The sequence below is a fragment of the Squalius cephalus genome, assembly GCF_949319135.1.
Source record: "Squalius cephalus genome assembly, chromosome: 4".
NCBI classification, from domain to species: domain Eukaryota; kingdom Metazoa; phylum Chordata; class Actinopteri; order Cypriniformes; family Leuciscidae; genus Squalius; species Squalius cephalus.
In genome coordinates, this window is record NC_137125.1 from 17372333 (window position 1) to 17400248 (window position 27916).

The 27916-nt window shown below is 38.4% G+C and overlaps 5 protein-coding genes and 1 long non-coding RNA gene across 8 annotated transcripts in view; 2 read left to right on the plus strand and 4 right to left on the minus strand.

Annotated features, from left to right (window-relative positions):
* LOC307157378 (uncharacterized protein) overlaps window positions 1-27916 on the minus strand; it is a 670360-nt gene that overhangs the window by 369128 nt on the left and 273316 nt on the right. The window lies entirely within an intron of this gene.
* LOC307157382 (uncharacterized protein) overlaps window positions 1-27916 on the minus strand; it is a 388998-nt gene that overhangs the window by 4306 nt on the left and 356776 nt on the right. The window lies entirely within an intron of this gene.
* LOC307157403 (uncharacterized protein) lies at window positions 1354-3735 on the minus strand. The gene is made up of 4 exons (XM_079869334.1): window positions 3327-3735; window positions 3172-3225; window positions 2952-3083; window positions 1354-2301 (listed from the first exon to the last, which is right to left on the minus strand). Exons 1-4 carry the CDS (start codon window positions 3697-3699, stop codon window positions 2000-2002), a joined length of 861 nt encoding a protein of 286 aa, XP_079725460.1. The 5' UTR covers window positions 3700-3735; the 3' UTR covers window positions 1354-1999.
* LOC307157396 (uncharacterized protein) lies at window positions 5969-12649 on the minus strand. 2 transcript variants are annotated; one of them, XM_079869320.1, is made up of 4 exons: window positions 12207-12649; window positions 11030-11094; window positions 9133-10507; window positions 5969-8942 (listed from the first exon to the last, which is right to left on the minus strand). In XM_079869320.1, the coding sequence occupies exons 3-4, from the start codon at window positions 9625-9627 to the stop codon at window positions 8517-8519; spliced, it is 921 nt and encodes a 306-aa protein (XP_079725446.1). In that variant the 5' UTR covers window positions 9628-10507; window positions 11030-11094; window positions 12207-12649; the 3' UTR covers window positions 5969-8516. The 2 variants fall into 2 exon arrangements, with proteins under 2 accessions (XP_079725446.1, XP_079725447.1); XM_079869321.1 differs by lacking the exon at window positions 11030-11094 and having other exon boundaries at window positions 12207-12643.
* On the plus strand, window positions 12651-18874 carry LOC307157417 (uncharacterized protein). Of its 2 annotated transcripts, none has more exons than XM_079869352.1 (8): window positions 12651-12976; window positions 13137-13311; window positions 14777-15451; window positions 15532-15712; window positions 17466-17610; window positions 17838-18037; window positions 18187-18249; window positions 18393-18866. In XM_079869352.1, the coding sequence occupies exons 3-6, from the start codon at window positions 15250-15252 to the stop codon at window positions 17877-17879; spliced, it is 570 nt and encodes a 189-aa protein (XP_079725478.1). In that variant the 5' UTR covers window positions 12651-12976; window positions 13137-13311; window positions 14777-15249; the 3' UTR covers window positions 17880-18037; window positions 18187-18249; window positions 18393-18866. The 2 variants fall into 2 exon arrangements, with proteins under 2 accessions (XP_079725478.1, XP_079725477.1); XM_079869351.1 differs by having other exon boundaries at window positions 12846-12976; window positions 15219-15451; window positions 18393-18874.
* On the plus strand, window positions 23501-25000 carry LOC307157804. Its single transcript, XR_013821079.1, has 4 exons — window positions 23501-23580; window positions 24312-24506; window positions 24603-24682; window positions 24939-25000. It is a non-coding gene; the product is annotated as an uncharacterized lncRNA (long non-coding RNA).

Consider the following 27916-nt stretch of genomic DNA (forward strand, 5'->3'; position numbering starts at 1 on the left):
GAGATTTTTACCGCACTAGCCAGCTTTGTCTTCCGACCGTGTCCCTCTCCGCAATCGCGGCGACAGTATTGTGGTGGAGACTTTGTCTAATGCCACTGGGTATGTTAGACAAAGTCGAAGTATTCATAGGACAGTTAGGAGGCAACGTGGAGGCAGTGTGGGGAGTCGCAATGACAATGACAGTAGTCTGAGCTGTGCACACTCGGCGCGCGCGCGAGGCAGATCTGGCTGCGCCCGTGCTGCTCGTAGCAGGAGCAGAGGCGGTGTGACACGGGGCAGAGGGGCTATTATGCATAGTCTATCGCAAGCTGATGGGAATGCTGGCTTTGTGTGTCAAATAAATTATATATATATATATATATGTGCCCCATACATGGAATCAGAGTGCCTACCGTATGTAGTAAATGGAAAATCTCTACAGCAAAAGGCCAACCGCTACATGCATTCGGTTTGTTTCTACCATTTATTAGTAATGATTTACACAGTTGTTTACTACTTACTATTTACCTGAGCATTCAGTATTGTGCAATATAGCATACAGAAGGTGAGGGACATTTGGGGGGGAAAGAAGTGCTGCATTTTATCATTTAAACGTGACTTTTTCATGAAAATTCTATAATCCAAGATGGCCGCCACCATATGACGTCATAATATGCAAAGTAGATGTGAAAATGTAATCCCTACATGAACTTTGGGTCATCCTTAATATTTCTTTCATTTGCAGAAAGTCTTTATCTTTTATCACTTTTAAGATATAGCCTTTTTAAATTAAGATGTCAAAATCGAACGTTTTAGAAAAATACCTCTGGCGCCTAAATGGTTAAACAATAATATTTAATATAGACTAAGCATGCTTACACACTATCACGATTAACAGTTGGAGTGCCCTTGATAGCTACCAGAGGGCACTCCACCCCGGACTATTGCCACACCATCTCAGACTACATTACCCATAACTCACTGCCCGGACTAATCAACCATGATTGTCATCAGCTGTTCCTCATAGCCTTGTTAACTCTGTATATATAAGCCTGGTTCACTCTTTCATTCACCGGGGTGTTTTTTTTTTTTTTTTTTTTTTAAAAGCTTTTTACACTGCATCTTTGAGCATTCCCCCTGGTTTCATTGTCTCTTGGATTTTTGTCTGTTTCTAGGATTCCCTTTTTTGCCTTTGACCCTTGTTTGTTTGTTTGGACTGCCTTCTGTGCTTGACCTTTTGCCTGTGTTTAGACTATGATTCTGGATTACTCAAAATAAAGCTGCATTTGGATCTCAACCTTTGTGTTTCGGAGCAGTTTGTAACACACACACACGCACACATTTTGTTTTAGATACAGATATTTGAAATATATGACAGGTAAAACATTTTTTTTACTGCAAGTGTCCTGAGTAAAACACCATTTTCAGGTTTCACATTACTCATAATGTAGCACAATTGTCAAAACTAATTTTTCAATAGATATGAAGGGAGGGATTTTGATAAAATATGACTGTAAATGTTATAATAGTGATTTTAGAAAGTCTAAAAATGAATTATAGAAACACATTAGTGAGTAGTAAGAAAAAAAGACTATTATAACCAGCAGAGGAAAACTGTTATATCTGTTTTATAAGTGTCAGTTTTTCTCCACTAAAGCAAGGCACATTTTCCATGTTAACTCCATGTTAAACATTCTTGCACACACACACATTTTGTTGTAGATATAGATATTTGAAATAAACTCTATAGAAAATTCTTATTTCAGGCCTCCCATTTATACATAATTTTCAAGTGTCATTGCAATCATAATGTGATATTGCAAAATATGATGCATAAAATGAAAATTTGAAGAGGTAAATTTTGACAAAGTTATTCGTAATGTTATTTTGTTATTATGTTATTGTAATGCAAATTTCAAACACACACACACATTAGTCCTCATTAATACACTTTCATATTTTAATGATTCTTCATGATCTTCATTTTAAATCATACGCTGAAGGTTCAGAATTATTGGAATCACATTCTGCAAAGCTCCTGTTCTCTTAAGGGAAACAGTAAGAAACCACTGAAAGTGCTGTGGATATTCTCGTTATCAAATATCCTCGTGCCAGACCTAAGTCTCACATAGACAACATCTCCAACCTCCAGGATCAACACAACTCCATTCGAGGAGTTTAACTCTCTCTGAGGCTGATGAGCATATGCCAAAACCAGACGCTCTCCATTCTTATAAATGGCTGCACCTGATGGAGTTGGGCCATGACCAAATACAGAGATTCTGAACATGTACGCTCCTTTCAGCGGGGCTGTGAAAACACCTAAATCAAATAACAAGAGATACAGAATCAGATGTTTCCTGTGTTTGTTTAATCACCAAACACACTGTGTAAAAGCTTGAAAGATGGCAGATCATTTCAGGCTACGTTTACACGACAACAATGTCCTAAAAACAGTTTTTTAAAAAAAGTTTTTTTCTTTGTGTTTTTCGCGTACCAACAACAATGTTGTAAAAGCGATCCCCGGTCACACAGATCCGTGGAAAAGCTTTAAAACGCTGTATTCTGCTGCCAGGCCAGTAGTTGGCGATGTCTCTTTGTAAAGAAACACAACGGATATAGTAATATAGACTATATGTAATTAGAATGTGCATGACATCACCATTTTCACAAATTCACGTTTTTGTAGTTTACACTGAGACGATAACGGTATCGTTTCCAAAAAATTGCACTTTAAAAGTGTTTATAAATAACTTTTTCAAAGTTTGCGTTTTCAGGTCCCCAAAATGCAGTTGTCGTGTTAATGAACGGCCAAAACGCTTACAAAGTTTTCAGTTTTTTGTTGAAACCGGTGTCGTGTAAACGGCCCCTAATTCTCTTATACACATTGAGACTGCAGAGAGGTCTGAATGGAGCAGAAGAGTTTTCATTACTATAAACTGAGTTTTATGACTCATTTCATTGATCATTACCTGTAACTGGGTTGTAGGCGTTCCCTATGTTTGTGAAGACTTTCCTGTAGGTTAGTGTGATTTCAGAGGTAAAAGGACCAATATATCCACTGCCAGATTGCATCAGTGAAGCTGAAAAAGCTATTTCTCTGTCTGATATTGAAAAACATAACCAATATTGTGATATATTACTGTATTACACTGAGAATGTACACTGAATATCATGCAGGCACAGTTTCACCTCTATTTTCCTTTCTCAACTCCTCCACTTGACTCAGAGTAAGATTAGACATTTCTGTGAAGGAATATAGATTGTTTAATGACATTCACACATTATACACTTACACTAACATTTATACTATGCAATGTGCAAGAGTGAATGTTTTGGTGAGGTACCATCATTTTTCTTGTTCATCTCTTCCCTCAGTCTCGTCTCTAAAGCTCTGATGTTGGCGGTCAGTTCTCTGTTGATGGTTTTCTGCTCTGTAACGGTGGCGGTCAGTTCTCTGATGTTTGCTTTCTGCTCTGTAACGGTGGCGGTCAGTTCTCTCAGCGCTGCATGGATGTCAGTGAAGAACAGATGGTAGTTTTGTTGGCTTTCAGTTGAAGCTTCATTTCTCAAAGTGTCTGTTTGAGGTGGATTCTCTCTTCCGTCCTCAGATCTGAGCTGTTGACTGATCTCATTCTCATTGAGTCCTCCATCTACCTGATGCTGTACGACACACACAAAGGTTTCCAACAGCAGCAGTAAACATACTAAACCCTTCATTCTTCACTGATGTTTGTTTCCAGCTCTTGCTCTGTCATCCTCACAGCCTCTCATGTTCCTTATATAGTGTCCTGATTCACTGTCTTTTGTACATGATTTACATTTGCTCCAGAAAAATAAGTAGTTCAAGTTAATTGTTAATCAAATCAAAGGGATGTTCCGGGTTCAGTAGATGTTTATCTAGTCAGAACATTTTGTGGCACGATGTTGATCACAACAGAAATATATATACAATGTTCTGGCATGAAACTCTAGATGGTGCAGGCTAATAGGTCCTTTTACTCACCTGTTCATAATCACATTATCTATAGGAAGCAACTGATTGGTTCCTGCCGTATCAGTAGCCATTGAGCTCGCTGCTCAACCTTCAAATACTTGGGTAGCATTTGCCTTAGAGGTGCAGTGTGCTTCAGAAACCCTCCACCTTCCCCAGCTCCATCTGTATAGATCAGCTACGGGTAATTCATGTACGCTATATTGTACAGCAGCAGCATGCTTACATTCTCACAGCAGCGTGTTGTGTATGTATTGGCAGTATCAAGTCCTGTACTTGCTCTGCCGCAGCAATAAAAGCAGCAACAGCGTAGCAGATCAATTCTGCCAAGACCAATTACCATGCTAATCACTTTGATTCATCTCTCTCTCTTTACATTTTTTTTTAATAAAAAAAAATAAATAAAATAAATATATATATATATATATATATATATAGATCAGCAGTCAGCATCCTTATTAGTGACTTTATTTAAATTAAATACTTTAGCTATTGTCACGTGCCAGTGAGCCTTTGATTCATCTCTCTCTCTTTAATTTTTTTTTAATAAATATATATATATACAGATCAGCAGTCAGCATCCTTATAGCACACAAAGGGAAAATCACAGAAACCTCCGGTCGCATGAATAGATTGTCGGATCTCACAATTTAATAGTATTTATTGGACAGGCTTCATAAAACAGGCTGTGTGACTGTGAGGAATGATTACCTCAAGATTTACATCCGTATGCAAGTTTGAGTGACTTTATTTAAATTAAATACATTAGCTATTGTCACGTGCCAGTGATTATCCCGACCTCTGATATATTGCTAACCTCTGATATAGATGGTCACATGACTCTCTGGTATCCATGTGCATATCCTACTACAGTTACCAGGTTTACCAGCTTTATGTTATGACATAAAAAGAGGAAACATTGGATATCAATTTACACAGACAAAATTAGTAAGTGATGTTTACATATATAAGTGTCTATACTATTAAAGGTGCATTAAGCAACTTTTCATGTTAAAAATACCCGTTTTCTAACCCATACATGCTTAAACAATTGCCTGATAGGCTGAATGAGCCCTTCTCTGATCACTGAGATTGTCTCTATAATCCTGTAAAGTAAAATAAATAAGAGGGATTCGGGCCGGAATTTTAGACTGGGCGTGACGTCATGCGCGTTCACGGCACGCTCACCTGGCTATATCTGGCAGGTTTGTGTATTCGCCGCCATTCTCCGTAGAAGATGGATTCTAAGAGACCGGCTTGTAGTTCATTTCAAACACCAACGCAAACTCCACGTAAGATAAAAAAAAGAAAACTTTTGTCCGTGAGCGTGCACACTTCTGGTTGCAGTTTCGCTTGCCGCCAGAGGGGGCATAGTTCTGCAAAAACTCAGAGACTTGCGCAATGCACCTTTAAAATAATGTGTATTTTAATGTTTACTGCTTGGCCCATTTATTGTGCCTGACAATATTTTTTAAACTAAGGAACAAGACAGTTATTTCTGTGTTGATTGATATCATGCCACAAAAGTTGCTGATAGATTTCAACTTCAACCAAATTCATTGAAATGTTATTTTTCCTCCACATGCAACAACATCCTGTGTCAACAGATGTAAAACTGAATAAATGCACAAAACTCGTCAACTTAATTACATGTAAAAATTGGTTAAATGTAATTATTTACATATTTTCATGTAAAATGCCCTAGATGTTGGGAAAGTGACTTTGTGCTCTGATGATAACGTTGATGTTGGCTTGTTTTACAGTACCATAAAGTGAGATGTGTTTTTACCTTTGTTAATTATTACTTAGTCTTTGGTTGTAATGGTTTTTCATTATAGATTTGGTAGACGCTTTAATCCAAAGCATTTTATATTGAAATTCAATTTCAATTTATTTGTACATCACCCTTTTAAAATGCACATTGTTGCACAGCTTTACACAACACAGAGAAGAAAATATAAAGAAGAGAATTTTCTTTTCTTTTTTTTTAAACACAAGCAGCCAAAGGGAAAGGTGGCAAGGAAAATCCTCAAGATATTTTATTTTACATATCCTAGTGAAAAAGATGAATTAATGATATTAAGAGAAGAGGATCTGTGACCTCTGGAAGCATCTCTTTCAATAGCTTAGTTGGTATAGAGTCTAACATACATGTTGTCAATTTAGATGATTTAACAAGCTAAGACATTTCTTTCTCTCATTGCAATGAATGAATGGAATTTTTTCTTCAGGGAGACTACAATTGCACTGCCTGATGCGATACTGTAGTAGACGGTTGCATAGTTCTAATTCTATCTAGATGAAAGAGGCTCTATATGTTGGGATTTATGTGAGACCTTAGTGACATGAGACAGCTAGCAGACGGTCGGTTTAGCCAGTCTGTCTGCTTCCTGACCTGAGGAGATATCAGTTATGAAAAGACGAATAACAACAACTTAAATGGAGTGAGATTAATTATATTGGAGTCAGATAAATAACCGAATTATGCACGTCATCCGTCAACTGCTTTTTGTTCTGATTATTGGTTCAAAGTAGCAGCACGAGCTTTTAGCCTTACACCGAGTTAATAATAATATGTGTGGTTTTCCTTCACATGCAAAAATATCCTAAGTTATGGGAAGGTGGGAGAATCGGCACTTTTGATAATGTGTAGATTGACCTCTTCTCCACGGAAATGTCTGAATTTGTTGTGTGGTAAGTTTGTTTTTTATTTGTTTTGCTTTATCATAGGTGCCGTCAGGGTGTGTAAACCACCATAAAGTATATAGTGGTAAATCAATAATGAAAGTGCATTTTTTGACTCGTGCAGAAAAAACACAGACTTTTTTTTGACAGGCCTGCAGTAAAAGCTTCAGATCAGACCTAAACACACACATACCGATTCACATCACAGAATGACTGAGCAAATAAATAGTTCTTTATTTCTGGATCTGGATTTATTCAGATTGGGAACCACAGAACTAGAAAAAAATATATATATTTTGCCTGCAATTATGGTCACGTTAAAGCTACACTGTGTAATTTTTTTAGTTGATTCTTAGCAAAAAAAACACTTAGTTCTTTCAAAAATATATGTGCTCATTAATGTATATTTACTTCTTTCAAGTAATAAAGTATTCTCGTAAGTACATAATCTGCCATTGAAAGTACATACGGGTGAGGGGTTCGAATGCCGGTCGCCATGTTGCCCCTCTATCTTGAAACTACATTAGCCAAAGAGGGACATACCTGTAAATTCAAGCTTCGCCTTTCACGCTTTACACTCAGTGACAGAGACGAATGCGAGGGGGAGATTACTTGCGACTGCCGGCAGATTTGAAGGATTGCTGATGGAGGATCATGCCTATTCTCGAGGACATGTAGCAGAGTCGCCAAGGAAGTGAAAGAGAATTAAAACGTCAACGCAACAGGCAAATCAGTCAAGTCAATACTGGAGTAACTTTTCCCAGATAGAAAGAGCTCATGAGGAGCAAAGATTTTAAAACGGATGCCGAAGTTGCCTGCTTTCTTCTCGACAGGTAATTCAGCCTATTTGTGTAAATTCGAAGTTTTATAGTTGCTTGTCTAACCATAGCATGGTTGTGCATAACTCCAGAACGACCTTTAGTATAACTTGCGTCACTTTTCCCTTACGTCAATGGTGAAAAAGTATTGTTTACCTTGTAACATAAATCTGTGCTGCAACGAATCACAGGTGATAGTTTTAAAGGCGCAATTGGACGAGGTCGAACTGGAAGCCATGTTAATCTTGGAATAATACTGCCACCGTAGGAGTTAAAACGCCCTCGAAATCGAAAGGAACAGAAACTAATATTTACTGGGTAGTCATAAACAATTTCACTGCTAGATGGGGGAAAATATCACACAGTGTAGCTTTAACTAAATGATACTTATACTTCTTACAGATGGAAAAAAGACATTTGTGTAATAATTTTAAACAGACTTTGGACTGAACAACACTGAACTGAAGCATCATGGGGTATTTAATCTCCACTGAAATTAAGATAAACAGTGTTTTGAAGGATTATATGAACACGCATGAACTGATAATGTACTGAGAATAAAATTTCCAGTGATACATGTCCAATTAAAGCAGAAGTTATTCTTTATTGAGGACTTCGCTGTGCGTTGCTGTAGTCACCCAACTAGTTTAGTCTAAGGAACGTTGCCTTGCAATTTATATACATTTAGGGGGATGGATTTACATTGAGGTTGAACAAAGCATGTAAATGAAGTATACAGGTTTAGGAACCCACCCTAGACTCCAGAGTGTTACCAATCCTAATCCAATCACCATAACTATTCAAATGCATAGAGGCTAATCCAATCAGTCCAACTATTCAACGACTGGGGCTGGGGCTCAGGCTCCAAGAGCCATTAAAGACAAAAGGTGAGAGTCTTAACTCATTTAACTTACAATAGAAAAAAACACGTCTGGCAGGTATCTCTTGCTGGATACTCAAACATCATCATTTATACCTCAAATGCTAAAATCAGTCTACTAAACTTTCTCAGTTTATATACTATTGTAGTGGAACCTAAATTAAACATTTAATAAATTTGTAATACAACAGGTGACACATGATGGTGTAGGTGTGTAGCGTTCGGGGCGGTATTGTCCAGGTTGGTTTGCTGGTTCATTGGGCCGAGGTGTGTGCAGGAAGGCTGGTGTAGTGGGGTGTGGTGTTGTGTGCATGAATGATGGTGTGTGCCCTTGGAATTGTCCACTGCTGCTGTGTGGGGGTGTAAATTGGCGTTGGAACAACAATTCCCTTATGAAGGAAAAACTCTCCTGAATGGTACTGGTTATGTTCACAATGTTTGTATTGATCTGCAGCATGTTGTCGTTGCGTCTAGCGGAGTCCTCCATCAACTCCAACATCCTCCTCTTTATTTTTAGGTCCTCCTCTGCCGGATCAGCCTGAACCTTTCTCTTCAGCCTGTCTCCTCTGTGGCTGTTCAACTTTGCCTTGAATATAACAGAGCAAAATCGCATAATTATTACCCAAATTAAGACCAAAGCTATATTATGAATAATGCACTAAATCAACACACCTACACAAAGAACATGCATTTGTCCTAACTATGCCCACATCAAACTGTACTGTACCATATGTCTCTCGCTAAGCTTGAGATCATAAGCCTGGAGCAAACGTTACCTGGAGAAAATCCTGGCACTGCTTTACAACCGCAGATGGAAGACAGTCGAGGGATTCAGTGGAGTTTGGAGAATCGGAAGACAGCTCCACTGTCGATGTAGACGTCTCTTCCAGGTCACCCGTCTTGATGCCGGTGTCGATGGAGAGTGTAGCAGGCGACCCACCCCAGATCTCCTCGCAAAGCTCATAAATTATGAGCACTACCCATCCTTGGCCACTTCGACGCCCTGTGTCCACCGCATGCCTGCATTTGCTGCGTACATTTTTTAACTTTACGGTGACTTGGGATTTTGAGACCATGCTAGCATCCCTCGGATACTGCGCATGAAATGCGTCCATTATGTCAGAATATTTGGAGTGACACGACTCCCAGTCAACGTTTTCTTGGAGTTTAGTGGACTTGTAGTCTAGTGTAACTCTGAGTAGAAGTTCAACTTCGTCGTCAGTCCATACGAACGACTCCACTCTTGCTCTTGATGTTGTTGCATTCGCCATCTTCTTCTTCTTCTTCTATCTTCTGTCGAGTTGTTCGTATACAGCGCACAAGGTTATGCGCATGCTCCAAGTCTTCTCCGTGTTTAGTGTATTTCTGTGGCAGAATTACAGCGCCACATACTGGTCTTGCATGTATACTACATCGTTTTGAGTCGGTTTCAGTGGTTTTGTGTGTACGCAGATATTTCTTGAGACAACAGCGTGTTTATGGATTTTCTTTTGAAGGGGAAAAAAAACATTGGATAGAGAAAAGCTCTGGCTTCGTGTGGATGTGGCCTGAGTCTGTATCCTTCTTCCGCCACTGCCTGTCAGCTCCTCTAGCCACCTTCAGGGAGGTGGGGTTGCCGTGGGTCTGCCAGCCTGCAGCTCTATCATGGTCATTGGATCCCCGGTCTCCGCGACCAGGACTCCACCTCGGCCCGCCTGTCCATTAGCTCTACCTTGGCTCCTAACTCCCTCATCTCCACCGTGGCCCATCAGTCCACCAGCTCCGCAGGCTCCCTCGTCCCCCCGGCTCTGCCTTTGTCGTTCATCGGCCTGCCCTCGCCTCGGGACTACACTCCATCTGTAGGCTTCGTCTCTGCCATGGCCGCCTGCTTCACCCTGGCCGCCTGCACCATCTGCTCCGCCCTGATCCTTCCTGCCTTCCCTTCACCTATTCTTCATCCTCCCTCCCTCCTGTGTCTTGTTTCCCTGATCTGTTTCCCCATGTATTTAAGCCCTGTGTGTTACCTTGTTCATTGTCCGATCTATGTCGTATTATGTGTGTTATGCCTGTCTTCTATGTACCAGTTTGATTTATATTGTGAGTAAAAGTTTGCATTGGAACTTTTGACTCTTCTTCGTCTTCTTCTGCCTGCACCACACCGTGACAGCAGGACTGTGATATGAAGAGTGTGCAAAGTAACATATTTTAGCAACAGTGTGAAAGTGAATTGCACATAACAGGCACAATACCGGTATGAACATGAATGTCTATGGGTTCAATATCTGTCACATGACTAAACATACATCATCATTTTTTAAATACCTCCGTTTTGACACTCCAAAGCACTACAACACAAAAATGGCATTTTCAAATGTATCCACTTTGGAGAGCTTCATTTTCATTAATAAAAACACTGTCTCAGTGTGGATGGAAGGCCAAAACGGAGAGAAAAAGATGCTTTTTCAAATTAAATCGTATTAGTGTGGACAAGCCCTGAGAAACTCAGAGCTGACTACACCTATGATTGGAAGTGTGATTATTGTACTTTTTGCTTTATTGATGAAATGTAATTGCCTTTACATTTTTGTTTATTATTAAAAGTAAATTATTATAAAAAATAAATTTAATTGATTACAAAATGTCTACCTAAGTTTTGATTTATAGTGTTTTTTAAGGCTTTGAATAAGAACATACCACAGAGAAGTCTTCTGTCCAAATTGTAAGTACAAGGCTTGTAATTTAGGTCAGACTCGACTAACCTGAGAATAATAATAAGGTTAAAGGTGTTAAGATCAAAGTACACACCACGAAACAACAGCTCATATTATGGTACCATAAAACAAGTTATTGTACACTTTATCATAAGGGCATAAATCCCAAAATTAAGGGCATTCTTGTACATAAAAAGTTGTAAATCAGGTTAATAATTACATTTTTATACATGTTATTAAATGTATTAACTTGACAAGTTTTGTGTTGAATAATAGTGATTTTTACACATATAGCCTTTTATCTTCAGTATATTTTGGTATCTAATTATACAGTAACAGCAAGGAAAGAATGAAATTGATCCTAAAATTGATACTATTTTTTTGTATTTATTAATCTAAGAATGTATTCAGTTTTACATCTGTTAATACATGATTTTGTTGCATTTTGTTGCACCCGGTGGCAAACAAAATTCTATCACTGAATAAGAGACAAACATTTCCAGTTATCTTTGATGAGGTTTATTTTCTTGCAAGAAAAGGCGATCTGATATATTTTAACGATCTGAAATGCAAGTATCAAAAGCGAAACGCAAGTAACTTTGTGGCGGATTTTGGGCGCTGTTGCTAATATACCGGTGGGATAAATGACTCTTGCGCCCAACGCAAATCTAAAACAGCCGAACAGCCACAGCCGAGGAGACCAACGTTCTCGTCAGGGCCGTAAAAGACAGAGAAGTGACATTGTATGGGGATGGGAGAAACCCACCCAAATTAGCTTCGGTTAAACAGGCGTATAATAATTTGGGTAAATGTGTAAGCTAGATTTATGCCTATTTTTCCACATCTTGTAATGGTTCACGATTAATACCGTTCCCAATTATTCTAAAACCATCCTCACAGTTTATAGAAATAATCTCGCGGTAACTAAAGGGCCTATTCTTTAGTCGTGACCTTAAGGAGTTAGATGATCAGTCTATACATGTTAATATTCTACTATAAATAATAGATATATCACAAGTATTATAAGTCTATCTTTTGAGGTACTCCTTGAACCGTTTTTGCAATATAACATCACTCTGTTACACGCTGCCTCTTTGGCTAGGCTATATGATCAAATCAACACACATGGTAATAATTCTTTTAACAAAAAGAATGCTCACCCCACGTGCACGTCCCCTGCACAAAGGATTTCCTGTTCCAGGCAGAAGAAGACGGTACTCAAAAATCCCAAGGTCCAGTCAAATGATTATAAAAATGTTTAACAAACTTTATTAAAATAATCAAATGAAAAAGATACTTGTTACAGATTTTAAATGAGTACTAACTAACAGATGTAAAAAATAGCTAAAGATAGCATGCTTCTTGCGCCTAGTAAAAGCTGGCGTACTAGGTTGTTGGTTGCAAGGAAGAGCAATAAATCTTCCTTTGTTTGCGTCTTATATAGTCTTGAGTTCCTTTGAACTCAGGTTCTGCCTTTAAAAATAGTTTTCTAATCACCATGCAGCATAGCTCTAAAAAGCAAATCTAATGGCAAAACATTCAGCAGTCACTGATACTGATCTTCCGCACAAGCTCGAGCATTTCAGCTTCCGTCATCTCATGCAGGGCTGGTTTCCTGTTCAGCTGCGCTGCCCCAGCAACGACGTTTGCAAAGGAAATGTCATCATCACACACTCTGTGTACAGCATTCTTCACAATCTTCATGGACACCTCAATGATTTCCCTAATGTGGAAAATTTTTCCTTGTGATTATGTATAATTTGCAAAAATGAGAACTGCTGCCTGCGTCTGTGTAGAGTAGAGAAGCAAAGTGTATGCGCGTTGTGCACATGCTACATTATGGCCAAGCATGTGCCCTTAAATGCCTCATCCAAACTCAGGATGTTGGCCAACCATTTTGTAGCCATTGCAGCAAGCCTGCGGTTGTTAGGTGAGATCTCATTAATGTTCTTTCAAACTTTGTAGTTTTTTAGAGTGCATCACTAATTGATGTCCTCATGTTTCAGAAAAACTGTATGTTTATGGTGGAATCAGGGCTGTTTCAAAGAGTTGATTCAATAACTAAATTGGTTCATTGATTTCATTCCTAGATGCAGAGAGTGTCTACCAGATCAGTGGTTCTGTGAAACCTGCGATACCAAAAATCACAGGAGATGGCCAATCCACGATAGGGAGTCATCAGTCCTTGAGGGCTTTTATAAAGCTATTCCCCCATCCACATATTTTGTAAGAGACTGGAGGGAGGATACAGCTCACACAACGAAGGTCAGTAAAAGCAAAACTCTTTTGTACTCTTGTCTAATAAATCTAGTAGGCTAATTTCAGGGGTGAAAAATCCTGAGCCTGAACTTTTTTCCCTGGGAGGTAAGCGGGCCCCTAAGCCAAGATATATGTCCTGATTAACATAATTGTCAAGCGGGATCCAGGGGTGTGCTCCCCTAGGAGAACATTTTGATAAATAGTCCCTTAAATGATAGAGTCTTGTGACTTTTGTGGATATAAATGGACATCATTCAGACATGAGATGAACAAACCCAATACAAGCCTATATTACAGTAGCAGGTTTCAGTAAGTCAAATTTAAGACCATTTTAAGACATTTTAAGACCATAAAGATTGAAATTTTAAGACCTACGACGCATTGCCAAAAAAATATTCAAATCAAAGAATTCATTTTATTTCAATGAATTCAGTCATTGAGAAAGCATTTATTTAATTTACAGATAAAGCAATCACATTAGTAACCTTCCACAACCAACAACGCGTGTCAGAGAAAAGAACAGAATCAGATATAATTTTTTTTTTATAGAAAATTGTACTTTGCATATTATACTGTAAAACACACATAATTAGTTGATTTCAGTTGATCATAACTAGAGATGAAATGGCATGAACATTTCATTTCATGATTATAGTGACAAAAATTATGACGTTATCACAGAATCCTGTACAAAAAGTACTAATACTACACAATGAAATCAATTCACCTAGTTTTATGTCGAAAACCAGCAAATAACAAATAAAATAAGCATCAATATGCAATTTTTGTTTACATAAACATTAAAATAATACCATTAAAAATGATAGCAAGATTTTAAAAGTGTCTTGCAACGTTATACGAACATGTACAAGTTAAAAAAATTACTAACATTTACAATGCACTTTAACTTATCTTTTATTATTAATATTAAAATTAGGTCCGATTTTCCCGTGGCGTCTGCGCTCTCCACAACGACAAAAAAGTTTGAGTGACTAATGGATTTCCACCGCCGAAAAACATGGAATAAACGAGCGCGTCGCTTTAATTATGAGCGCGCTTATTACCGCTTACCGCGCGCCTACATTTGAATGAATTTGAGCGCGCAAAAGACGCGATATATGAAGGGCCTGTTGGCGAGCTACCTCAAATCAGGCCACGATAATTTTTTCATCAAGTTTGATCTACCTTTATCGACAGGTTTGGTGTCTTCCCCTGGCTTCATAAAGTTGCACTCCATGACTTTGGCTATGTTTCGCGCTGCCAGTGTGGGAAACACATTCGTAGTGTATGGGAAACACACAACAAATTCGCACGTGGAGTGACTGCTGAATCAATCTGATTGGCCAAAACCCAAGACCAGCCCCTGCCTACCCTATTACCGATTGGCTGAAGTAGGCTTACTGGTGTGGTTTAGTGAAAGCAAAGCGCCTCTCACGCGAACGTGAACCTGATTTTTTTTTTTTTTTCGCAGACACGTCTGTACGCCGGAAATCTGGCGTGGCGCCGGAGCGCTATCAGGCCTGTAATTTTGTGTTTATCTTCCCTTTGCTAGCTTGTATTTTGCCAATGGTGAGAGTAACTCCAAAATGTCCCTGTGAAGTCCCTAGCATAACTGTGTCACCTGGCAAAGCGGCCATTTTAATTTCCATCAATGGTAATATTTCTATTACCATTAATCTTTTTTCAATACTCAGCTTTTTCCCCCCTTTTTTTGGCTTTGCTTTGCAATCAAAATAACAGTACTCAAAAATGACTGAACACATCTTGTCATTATGATAATCCAACAATAGTATACTTATTTGAACTATGCTGGTGTGATTCTACTCAAGATGTATCCCAAGTGTCTTAAAGTGTGCCAGCTGATTGTTTCTAAAAGGTCAAGTATCCATGGTTTTGTTTTCTTATAACCCAAGGGCGTTATGACATGCACCAGCCACTGTTTGCATGCCAAACATGCCAGCAGCAGTGGGCTCCAGAGTTCATGGACCTCGTAAACAGTGGTTACTGGCCAGTGTCCACCAGCTCTTCTACGTTGTATTCCCTCAAACTTTTCAGCACTGTAAGAGAACTGAAAGTCATCACGCCGGCGCTATCCAGACAGGCCTTTGCAAAGCTGCTGGAGCATCGTACAAAGTGTGGTGGGCGGGTAAGTGTTCACCATATTATAGAATTGTTTAACATATGCAGACATCTCCGAAGTAACAATTAATATAATGCATCTTTCAGTCAGGACCAGTGTGCGGGGGGACACTCTGCAGCGCAGCTTCCTGGAGTTTTCCTATTGTGTTTTTGAGGAAGATAACTTGTCCTGCGGTGCACCTTTCACCTGCCCCGCTTGCACCCCAGACATGCTGGCAATCTCTGTGGATGGCAACAGGAAGCTGTACCGGTTTCTCCGAAACACAGGGTTCCTACACAATTTTCATTTCAAAATTCCATACTTTTCCAGACTGAAATTTTCAGACTTCCCTACAGATTCTGACCATATTTAACTTGTTCTGATAAATTGTTTTAAAATTCAACTGCTAATGTTACATTCTAAAGATTTAGTATTGGCGTTTTTGCCTTTTATTAGGATAGGAAATTAGCTAGACAGGAAGTAAGGTGGGAGAGAGAGGGGGGCGGGATCGGGAAAAGTCCATGAGCCAGGTCTCGAACTCGGGTCTCCCGAAGCACAACAGCGCTACATGGCGACGCACTTTCCCACAATGCTATCGGCGCCGACAAGTATGTTACACTCTGAGTCAAAACCTCTATGTAGGCTATCATGTTAAATTTGTAAATTTAAAAATTGTAGCTACTGTTGCTCGTACAAGTCAATTTAACACCAAACCCAGTCAAGTTCAAAGCACAGCATTTTATTAAAACTGCAATGCTAAAACAGTGCAATGTTATTCATATTTGTATTTTGTACATTTAAATAACTGTAAACCCCTACAGAAACAGAAGGGATGTTCATGTACAATTAACCAGAAAATTAGAAAATAGAGCTAAAGTCAATTGACAATGCTTAATTGGCTGTTAGGTAGGCTACAGCAATGTCATACTTACCCTCATGTCATTCTAAACTAATAAGACTTTTGTTAATCTTGGAAATCTTGGACACATGAAGATATTTAAAGGATATAAAAAATATATTAAATTGTGTTAATATAATAAAGTCTTATGGTTTTGAAAGACCACAATCTAATCTTAATGATTGCGTGCTCCCTCAATATTTTGCTTATTTGATTGTGTGACGCGGATGCGCGTGCTCATTCAACGGCCCAGATTGGATACTCTAGTAAATATCGAAGTTTTGCGAAATGGAAATACACAACTTTAATTTATAACACTGATACACTAGAAAATATAAAATATAACAGTAGCGTTAAAGAGAAACAACACACGCCACGTCACGCGAAAATGCAATTGCACTCTGTGAACGCACCTGATAAGAGTGATAAATTGCCCAGACCGATGTTACTACTGCTGCAGCTCCAAATACTCCATATTCCCACTAGAATGGCCTTTATCTTCTCACCAACACTATATTCACATAATTATCTTGGTGTGGTAACGTTACTGAATTGATAAGGTGACGTTAGCTTTAGATTGTCAGCTTTCTAGACTTCCTGCTAACGTTAAGTAGTAAGTTAATTAAAGGATAACGTTAGACTGACTAGTTCAAATGCTCACCTTTGATCAATCGGTACATTATGGGCTTCGTGACTTGATGTGGTCGGTCTTGGTCCCACCTTGGTCTAGGCCATAAACGTTGTGAGACTTTGTGTGGTGGATGCTGTGATGAGACGACGATGCTTTTGGCCTAGCATATGGCTTACAATTGCCGCCTCCCCCTTGTTGGAGATGTCAAATTATTTGACTTCTTTTCAAATTGCTTTCTTTGTAAATTTTAAGTCTTTGGCTAACCAGGCTTTATATTTAGGATTGGCAAGCCAGCCCTCGGAAAACTTGCATTTTCCCATTTTGTTTGCAACCAATCACTGCAGACCTAGACTCCAGCAGATCAAGTGTAAAAACGATCTTTTGACAGCGCTGGCAGATTAACAATTATTTGTTAATTAAATTTTCTTTGCATTGGTGAAAAACTGCCCTCAACTTCAAAATACAAGGTGTATAGTACAGTATGTTTATAGTGTGTTTCATTTACATTACAGATACCTGGACAAGGCAGATGTGGGAGCTCCTCGTGGACAGCAGCGAAGGAGACTTCTAGGAGGACCGTCAAGTTGGACAAAGAGGGCATGGAGGTTGCAGTGTGTCGACATGGTTTCCTCCTTAAAGCACTTAATATGTTCAGAGGTGAGATTATAATAAATTGTTTGCTGTTAAATGTAACTTTGTATTGTTGTCATTTGTATGTCGCTTTGGACAAAAGCTAAATACCATAATCATATCGCGAAGCATCTCAATTATCAGGATTAGTTCAGCTTATACCACTGCTTGGTTGAGTTTCCCATTATGATGCACTCTTTAGAATGTACAATAATAGGATATTTGCATGTCTAATACAATTTGTATATCCCTAGGTGAAATCTTTGCCTACCCCATGTATCTGCACTATGAGTTGATGAGTTCAAAGCCAATATTTATCACCATGGATGTAATATGTAAATACTGGCCATATTTACACAAATCAGCAAACATCCTTCCTGATCTCCAGGGTCTAACATCAATCAGGCCTTTCCTAAGCATCATACACGCTACAGCACATTCCACTAAGAATAAGGTATGTTTAGTGTTTATTATGTTTAACTGTATCACTGAAAAATAAGTCCCTCCGCTGCGCGTCAGGGTGCGATTTGCCCTGTCGTTACTTATTATCCGATAATGACCGGCGGACATTACATTATCCCTTACATGTCTTCTTACTTCTAGATTACATGGAGTGGCAAAAACCAAGAAGGAGCAGGGTCAACTGCGGGGGAGGAAGTTGAATAGGTGAACAGCTACCTCTCCCACTGTGCCTTAACAACTAAATACACGTCGAAAGGAGGGGATTGTAGTATTTGTAGTATTTCTCTCCTAATGTCATTTTTTTATTGCTTATTGCATGGCATTGACTGAACATTCACTCTCAACAGCACGTGTGGATATGCTTACAATCCATGCTATGGCCTGGAACTACAAAAAAATCACAACACTACATCGGGCATTGTCTGCAAGATATTTGAAGGTGTGTGTAACCCACAGTGGAATGGAGCCTGTATGAGTGCATAAACTTGTGGATGCTAGAATTCACAATATTGTAACAAGAAAAGGGGTACTGGAAATGACGTTTGACTGTGTATAGTTAAGTTAAAGTTGAACAACTTGAACATTTAACTAAGAGTTCATGTTAACCCTCTGAGGTCGGCAAGCGCAGGCGCGTTTTGCTGGATTTTCTTCACATAGTAGCACAATAAACTTAAATTACTCCGTCATTTATGGTCATACAGAAAAATAAATATGAAAAAAGAATCTGTGATATTTCTCCTTTTGTATGTGTCCACTTACAATCAAAACAAAACATTGTGCTTTTGTAAAATAAAGAAAATAAACAGGGTGTGCTTTTTGCCTCTCCGTCTCTGTGAACTTTTTTTTCTTGAGCACGTCTATAAACTGAAACAAAACTCAGTGAATACTTGTCACACATTTATGAGCCATATATCTTTATAAACATTTAAGTGTGTACTTTTAAATAATCGGATTCAAACTGAAAACAAATATTCTCTAAGTAATTTGTATAAAACCAACAAGATGTCCAGTTTCTCAAACCCTTGCTCATTAGTTTTAATTTGACCACGCCCACACGCGCAAAAGAGATTAGGCTTGCTCGACTTCATGCAGCTCTGCGCAGACCGATCGGTGGCTGACTTGAAGCAGTGCATGCCGGTTAGAAATTTTGTCCGACTTGATACAGCGCCGACGGCACGTGACTGACGTATGCCATCAAAGTACCGCGAGAGTGATTCGAGAGTAGCCGGAGAACTCAGCCAGCACAGCTTCTCAAGAGCGGCTGCTGGAGCTCTGATGGCGACACAGCTGTTCCACGATTGGCCGGATTCACCGCATGACAACGATCACGTGTGTTTCGTGTTTATTCAAACACCTTTAGCTCACAAATCAGTTTTGTGTAACAGTAAACACTCTTTCATGTAGTTTCGATGGTATATTGTGTCATGTTTATCAAATTAAAACTGATTAAAAAAACGCCACTTCATTGAGAGTAGTTAAATGTTGAACTTTATTCTTGTTCAAACAGACGCTGTATGAAGCAGTACATAAAGTATTGAATGAAAATGTCTCTGAAACATCTGTGTATTATTTGGCAAATATTGCATTTATTTCACTTCAGCTGAGGTAAAGTATGCAAACACCACGTGAGCGGTCACTACGGGAACCAGAAAGTGTCCGACTTCACGTCTCCGTTTACAGCTCCTCCTCGCCTGTACGATGCTACTCTCGCCGATCAGTTACATCCAGCCGCAGCCGATGTCGAACACACCTAATGACATGCAAATCTCCTTGTTAAGGAACGCGAACGCGCTCAGTACCTCAAACACTTCATAAGTTTCTGCTTTTTGTCGAGTTTGGAAGACACGCCGTGAGCTTACATTGGATTTACCTACCGATCTAAAGTTGGTTTGACATTAGACAGATATTCATCTGCTAAAAACTTCAATAGATCCTGATTGGGTGAGTATAATGTATAAAATTTGGTTTACCTGCAAGGTATTAGGACGTAGAACTGAACACAGATGACAGTTTATTTGTTTTTAATCCTGCTCAATGTTTTCAACACAGAAATGCTCTGGAAGTGACTCGCATGTGCTTAGGCCCGGTAGGGACCGTCTACGAAGTACGTGTACGTGGAAGCGGAGGAAACTGTCAATGGTTCCTCATCAAAAATGTTTTATTTATTTATTTATTTTATTTTTTGTGAGAGTAACTTTGAAACGTACTAACACATAACGCTCACTGGCAGATTAAATAATAATGATACAATTATTATATTATTATTGTTATTATTGACTAGGCTATATGTTATTACTACGATCTTATAATAACTATAGCCTAAATAAAATAATCAAACTAAAGCATTTGTATTTTGCCTTATTTAAAATTTTCATTTATGTTTTATTTATTTAAAAAGTATTGCATTTATTGGCAATTCACTGATATCGGTTAATCTGCTTATCAGTGTTGGCTGTTTATTGATATCAGTGCATCCCTAAAAATACAGTAATAAAATCTAAATCACAAAAGACACTACCTCTAAAAGAATTATAAAATATATTCTCTTTAAGCAAAACAAATCATCCTCATCTTGACATGTTTTCCAATCATGTTCATCTAACGGCCCATGCCTTTTCCATTTGTTCATGATTTACTGGACAAGGATTAAGCATAAGGATTAAAAAAAATAAAAATCCTGAAATTATTTGATTAATTTTAATGTAGATAATATAGATGATGTAAAATAATAACTACATCAAATGTATAATGTTACCATATGAATTGTATGGTAAGCCTCTTATTCAAAGGGAAAAAACATTGTGATGGTGAATTAAAATAAGAAATATCATGATTGTAATGGTTGTCTTTTATTCTGTGCTTATTTTAATGCTTGTTTTTAGGCCCCCTGGTTGAGAACGACTGATCTAACGCACTGCTTTCCATTTTCATTATTTTATTTTCCTTATGATTTATTTAACACATTTAATTACTAAATACTGCAGTCACCTCATAAAGCTGTTAAACCATTAAAGGGATAGTTCACTTTGAAATTAAATTTTGGTATGTTTTAGCTTACCTCAAGGGCATCCAAGATGTAGTCTTTTTTTCCGCAGTAGTTTCAATTTTGATATTTTTAGGTCAAACCGTTCTTGTCTGTCAGTCATATAATGCAGGTCTATGGTCACTATCTCAAAGAGCATGCACAGAGAAGTCCAAATTAAACAATTCCCCATTGTAAGTACACATTTATGGCCTAAGACATGAAACAAGCGGTTTGTGTGAGAAAATGAACAGTATTTATATCGTTTTTAACTTCGGTCTGCGCAAGCGCCGGAAATGATCTCTCGTACGTCACTCATTGTTTACACAGAGATTTCGGAAGTGTTACTTTTCACTGTGAAGATCTAAACATATTTAGACGTACAGGAAATCGCAATGGAAAACGATTTCGATATATCAACATACATATCTCTCTCACGTAAAACCATTCTTACCAAATATATGGTGCCCATATAAAAAAGTAGTAGTTATAGAAATGAAAGTAACCCCCCCAAAAAATTGGTTTTACTAACTTACATCAAAAATACATTGTATTGCTCATTTCATGTAATGCCAGCTTTACAAATAGAAAGGACACATACAAAGACGTTGTTCACATACCTCCGTTGGATGCGAAAACACCATAGGCACAGCTGATGATGTCAGTACATGTGATCCACTCCTTGGTTTATAAAATATTTTATATTTTGCCTGCACCCCAGTTACCTCAAAAGGACGATTATATGCTTTCAAGGACACACCAAGTCTCCTGAAATGAATGAAATACCACGAACCTTGTCTGACAGCTGCACATATGGTTTGCCTTATGTTTACCAAACACGCATCAAACCTCTGGAATGCTTGATTTAATGCTGTTGTTCTGCTGTTCTATGTTGTTTGGACATGATCCTGAGGACCCCCATGAAAACGAGATGTTTCATCTCATGGGGTTGATCCTCTAATAAATGTTCATAAATAAATAAATAAATGCATCATCAAGGGACATGGCAACACCTTGCAGACCAGCATCATATTGATCAATTCCAAACAACCCAGTAAATGACACAGAAGAATAGTTTATTGCAAAACAACAACACATTTTTCACCTTACATATCAAGATTGCAGTTAAACTGTTTGAAGCACATTGCCTGCCGCTATTGTTGCCAAAACATTTAGCTGCCTGATGGAAAGAGCCTCTGATGTAAGATTTACTGACACAAATCAGAAACAGCTTTCATGGTCATATTAGTATTTTTTGTGGCAGGTATAGATGTAGAGGGAGAATCAGGTTGAATTTCAGAGAAGGAAGTCTTGTTTTGTTCAATTTTGTTTTTTTCCAGAGTTTTTTCCAGACTTTATGTCCCCGTTGTGATATACACAACGTTCAGTTACTTCTGCCCATTTTTTAAGAGGTGGCAGAGCCTCTTCAGGATCAGCAGCCATCCGGTCCGCCATCCTCTTCTTCGCTGCCAGGGAGCGTCGGGATTGCTTTGTGCGAGGCATCTGTACACACACAAAAAAAGATAGACAAAATAAATTATACATTACTGCATTACTGCACAAGCAATACAGTAAAAAAAGAATGTAAAAATATAATAAAACAATATATTAAATAAAAATAATAATTAGTGTTAGTTCACATAAAACAAAGATATTTTAAGGATGAAGATTTTGCATTTATAATAACTTTTATTTGTTATTTTGGAGATACAATGTTTATCCCTCTGAGGTCGACAATCACGCCGGCGTGATTTGCTCGTTTTTTTTTTTATCAGTTCAAACGAGAGTCCAAATACTCTGTTGACTTTGATGTTACAAACCAGTTTCATACATCAATCGATCCTGTTAAGTGTGTATTATTTTTGTGTATACTCACAATAAAAACAAAGTGTTGTGCTTTTTGCCAAATAAAGAAAAATAAACACGAAGCGAGTTCTGCCTTCTCTCTGTCCGTGTAGTCCATTCTGAAACGCGTCCGAAAATGAACCATAACTCAGCGAATACTCAGTCAAACAGGCATACAGACACACAGGCATGAAGCTTGAATTCTCTTCTTTTAAATGAAGTAATTTATATAAAAAACAAATATTCTCAGTTCATGTAATCTGTAAGAAAAGAGCGAGATGTCGGTCGTTCTCATCTCATCGAATTACTTTTAATGTGACCCCGCCCACGGAGAGCGCGCTCTATTCAAACGCAAATTCTGAGGCAATAGGCTTGTTGCATAAATAGAACGTTCGATATTTCCGGGTTGTCACGGTAGGCCGCACGACTTCCGGTTACTCCTGTCAGAGCGAGTCTGACAGCGAGCAGCTGCTTGTCAGAGCGAGAACGTTAATGTCAACTTTAGTCAACGAGGAAGATGGAATTTTACACACGATGCTTGCAGGACCTGCCAAGGATAACCGTAAACGATGTACATAGGATTATACAATCCTCAACATCAGCCCCAAAGAGCAAGCGGGAGAAGGGGTTTAAAATGTATATTTCCAGCTACATTGACAATTACGAAGGTAAGTTAATTTACTATGCTTTGTATTAGTCTAGCCTATGAGCTATCTTGCTAACCGGTAACGTTAAACATTGAATGAGCCTGACGAATATTATCTTGTTTTAAGTGTTTTGATCATAACATGACATTATTCTTAACTCAGTGTCAAACAAAGAGCCAGAGACAGGGAGAGTGAGTGTCCGCGCTACCTGCCATAGGTCACTGTGGAAGAATGAGAAACCTCACGACCTCAGAGTAGGATCAAAGATAGTTCAGTTGTTCCAGCCAGTTCTGCTCCAACCATGTCCTGGGGATTTTGTGTCGCTAGGATAGGTTCTGTTATCAGTAACATCGGCAGAAAGTAGCACTCAAATATCTAACCTAGCCCCCATGAAAACTCCAGGAACTGGTTGTGACGGCTGTTATGTATTATAAGTTAAGTTTAAGTTAAGTTTGTATGTTAAGTTGTAAGTTAAGTTGTAAGTTAGTTGAAGTTTAAGTTATCTGTATGTTCAGTATTCATGTAACGTTTTTGACTTGTAATAGCCTACTAACATCTCACATATGTAATACTATTACTATAATACATTTGTTAACTAATATGACTAATATGATATGGTTAAGCCTACCACGACTAACAATCTGAAATGTTGATTTTTTTTCCATTTCCTGTGCCTGTACTATATTTAAGATGGTAATGGTTATCTGTAATATGATTAGTTTGTAAAATTGTCTCTCTTTTTTTTTTTAAAGATTACACTTGAGCACTCATTCCCGGTGCAACTGTGTGAGGCTGTGTGTTCATGTGTGGCTGGTAAGGCACTGTGCAATCACAATGTTGCACTGCTCTATCAGACAGCACACTACTCACAGCTTCAGATCAGTGCTGTACCCCCTGTCCTTAGTTGCACTGAAACAGAGCAACGCTGGCACAAGCCAAGGTCTATGGTAAGTCTGAGACCACACTGTTTCATAGTGTAGTCAGTCAGCTGAATTGGTACACGTGCAAAGCTTGCTTTCATTAAAGACCATTACTATCAACAGGGTGTGAAGCCAGGCCGGGTCAGAGACATGGTCGTGTTGTCAGCCAAACCCAAGCAAAAGACGGTTGGAAATGGTGTAAGGTAATAATGTTTTGTCTTATTTCTATAATTTAGATAAAACATGATTAAAATATGAAAATAAAATAACATTTGAAACACATATCATGTTCCATTTCAATTTGCCTATATGGTGGGAAGAGGGAGTGTTGATGCTGTTAGCACTTTTAGCTCTTTATTGGTTTGTGTGTGCATATGTTGTATGTATATGTTGTGTATCCAAGACAAATTTCCTGAAAAAGGACAATAAAGTATACTAACTAACTAATTATGTACACAGGAGCACACTTTACAAAGCACTGAGGGGAGAACTGCCAGATGTGGACATGCTCAAAGTGGCTGAGGTGTATAGTTATTTCCCTGCGACCTTGGCGCCACTCATCACCACCATGGCCATTAGTTCTGATGTTCCATTAGTCCAGTCAGCACTAGGGGAAGTGCCATCGCCTCTCAGCACCCAGTAGCACCCACCAGGACCATCCAGTTGCACTCAGATGCACCTCCACCTCCACTTCTGCCGTTGGCTGATTACAGGTTGGAGCCTACAACCTGTCAGGTTGTTTGCAGTGAACAACAACAACTTCATCTGGTCTCCCTGCAGACAAATATTGAAATGGCCAGACAGGTGGAGGCTTCCACACGGGACCAGAGCTTGTCTGCAGAGTGGCATCAGGTTCGTAAACCACGGCTAACGTCCTCACACTTTAGAGAACTGTGCCATGTTCGAGGTGAGAGTACAGCACAGCAGCTCGCTCAGAGGATTTTGAAGGGCACTGTTCAAACTGCTGCCATGAAGAGGGGCCTGGTACTTGAACCTGTTGCCATTGAGGAGTACTGCAGGGTCAAGAACACAAACTATTGGCCCTGTGGGTTTATCATTCACCCCGATGCCCCCTGGTTAGGGTCTTCTCCTGACGGGGTTGTATTTGACCCAACCGAAAACCCTCCCTATGGTTTGGTTGAGATTACTGTAAATGCCCAAATTGCAAGAGCTATGTTGATTGCAAGTACTTGAAGTTGCATGACAACACAATGCAATTAAAACGGCAGCACAGCTACTACTGGCAGGTCCAAGGCCAGCTTCTAATAAGTGGAATGGAGTGGTGTGATTTTGTGGTGTTTGCAGAGGATGACATGGTCATCCAAAGAATCTACAAAGATGCAGAGATTGCACAAATCATTAGGGAGAAGGGGGATCACTTCTTTTTTTATTTTTACATGGCTGTGTGTTTGAAATAGATACTGTTACTATTTACTGTTACTCTTAGAATAATTTACAGTAAATCAGTTCTAGTTTTGTATGTAAATCTATTAAATTTAATCAGTTCAGGTTTTATAAATTTGTAAAAATAAATCAGTTTTGTATAGATTTGTAAAAATGAACAATAACATCTCTGCATTTGTGAATGTTTGTAAACAAACAACCTATCAGTTTAACCCTTTATGTTGTCACTTGTGATGTTTGGGATCTCCAGATACCCCAGACAATAACATTTAATTTTGTAACAGGATAATAAAAAAAAATTTTTACAAATGTAATTTTACTCTGTTTGTTAATGTTTTTACTCAACATTTGTGTAGTTTTTGGAGGATTTATGATATCTTTTAAATTTCTATGAATAAATTAAAATATATTTATTTAAATAGGCTTTTTACAAAAAAACAGTACTTTATGTAAAATTCACTTTATAAAAGATCCAGATTTCTAACTTTCTTTCATGGGGATAACATGGATAATTTTAAATGGTTTTTTGGAAAATGCAGTTTAAAAACAAAACGAATGGCTATTGTCACATTCACCGTCTGTATTCTCAGCACTATACTTCCCAGTATCCTCCGTCATCATCACCATCACCTGTTCATCATCATCATCATCGTTGTTATAACCGCCTTCACCTGTGTTTCACTCATCATCATCACCGTCACCTGTTGTCTTTGTCATTATCTCTGTGTATTTAAGCTCCCCCTGTTTCTCTGTTCACTGGCCGGTTATTGTTTGTGTTCATACACACTGTTTCGGTTGTTGGATTGTTTGCCTGTTGGAATATTAAACCGTGGTTATTTTTGTACTTCGAGTTCGCCTTCTTCATCTACCCCGAGATGTTACAGCTATAGGGCTCCATTATGCTATTTGCTATTTGACTGCCTGAAAGATATCTTTTCACAAGTTGGATTCAGTTTGAGTCGTATCTAAATATTTATGAAATCACAATTATAACAAAAATAAAGAAATTGTTAAAGTTTAGCATTTTTTGTACTGAAAAAAAAAAAAACGTCTCTCAATAATGTTACATTATGATTAGAATCAAACCTGAACAAAATGTTACGATGAGAAATGTTGGAGTCTTAAGATGTTATAATTTATTCCAATCATCTATTACTAACTGTAACAGAACAGAAATGAACAATTATATTACATATATTACATATTGGGTAAAAATACATGACCATCAAAATGGAATGAACTGAACAGCAATAACAAATGAGCAAGTGTGTGTGAGTGAGAGAGAGAGAGTGTGAGTGCATATAAAAAGATATGTATAGATTTTTAAAAATGAACAATTAATAACATCACTACATTTGTGGATGTTTGTAAACATACAACATATACAGTAGCAGTTCAAGTTTTGTATAGATTAGTAAAAATGAACAATAAAACTTGAACAAAGAAATTGAAACTGATTGTAAACTGATTCATAAAAATTCTAGACCATTCATTTCTGTGTTGCCCATGCCTTAACCAGTGGTCCATTCTGGTAATTCACCAAGAGACAAGCGACGGTGAACAACTGGTCAATGCTCCCACAAACTGACAGAGGTATTTCTTTATCAAACAGTTTGTTCTCTTTTACTCGCCTGATGCACCTCTCAACATGCACTCTCACACGGGCAATAGACTGTGTCTGCTGGACATCCTCTTTGGCCATCTGTTTGTTTCTTGCAAGGAAAGCAGGTCGGTAAACCTTTCCAGGAAAGAGATTGTCCACAAGAAAGCCTTTGTCAACCATAATGGCCATTTCTGGTGTGAGGAGTTTTGCTATTCCTGACTGCTTAAAAATTTCCCGGTCACTCATGGAACCTGCATACAAAGATGACACAAAGGTGATGGGACCATGAGGTGCAATGCCAATCATGGCCTTGAAAGTGGTGTGTGACTTGTATTGGGAGTAGACTTCGCTGTGCAAAAGAAGAGAAGAGGGAGTTTGGCAAAAGATTTCTGTGCAGTCAAGCACCACTTGTGTGTCTGGGAACAAAGCA

What these genes read in the sequence shown, in the direction of transcription:
- LOC307157417 (XM_079869352.1), top strand. Translation starts at nt 15,250, where the DNA reads ATGCCAAACATGCCAGCAGCAGTGGGCTCCAGAGTTCATGGACCTCGT. An exon ending in CGGTTTCTCCGAAACACAGG is followed by an intron (nt 15,713 to 17,465) that starts GTTCCTACACAA and finishes TTTACATTACAG; the next exon opens with ATACCTGGACAAGGCAGATG. An exon ending in AGCACTTAATATGTTCAGAG is followed by an intron (nt 17,611 to 17,837) that starts GTGAGATTATAA and finishes GTATATCCCTAG; the next exon opens with GTGAAATCTTTGCCTACCCC.
- LOC307157403 (XM_079869334.1), bottom strand. Translation starts at nt 3,699, where the DNA reads ATGAAGGGTTTAGTATGTTTACTGCTGCTGTTGGAAACCTTTGTGTGT. An exon ending in GATGAACAAGAAAAATGATG is followed by an intron (nt 3,226 to 3,326) that starts GTACCTCACCAA and finishes ATTCCTTCACAG; the next exon opens with AAATGTCTAATCTTACTCTG. An exon ending in GTTGAGAAAGGAAAATAGAG is followed by an intron (nt 3,084 to 3,171) that starts GTGAAACTGTGC and finishes TTTCAATATCAG; the next exon opens with ACAGAGAAATAGCTTTTTCA.
- LOC307157396 (XM_079869320.1), bottom strand. Translation starts at nt 9,627, where the DNA reads ATGGCGAATGCAACAACATCAAGAGCAAGAGTGGAGTCGTTCGTATGG. An exon ending in AGTGCCAGGATTTTCTCCAG is followed by an intron (nt 8,943 to 9,132) that starts GTAACGTTTGCT and finishes GTTATATTCAAG; the next exon opens with GCAAAGTTGAACAGCCACAG.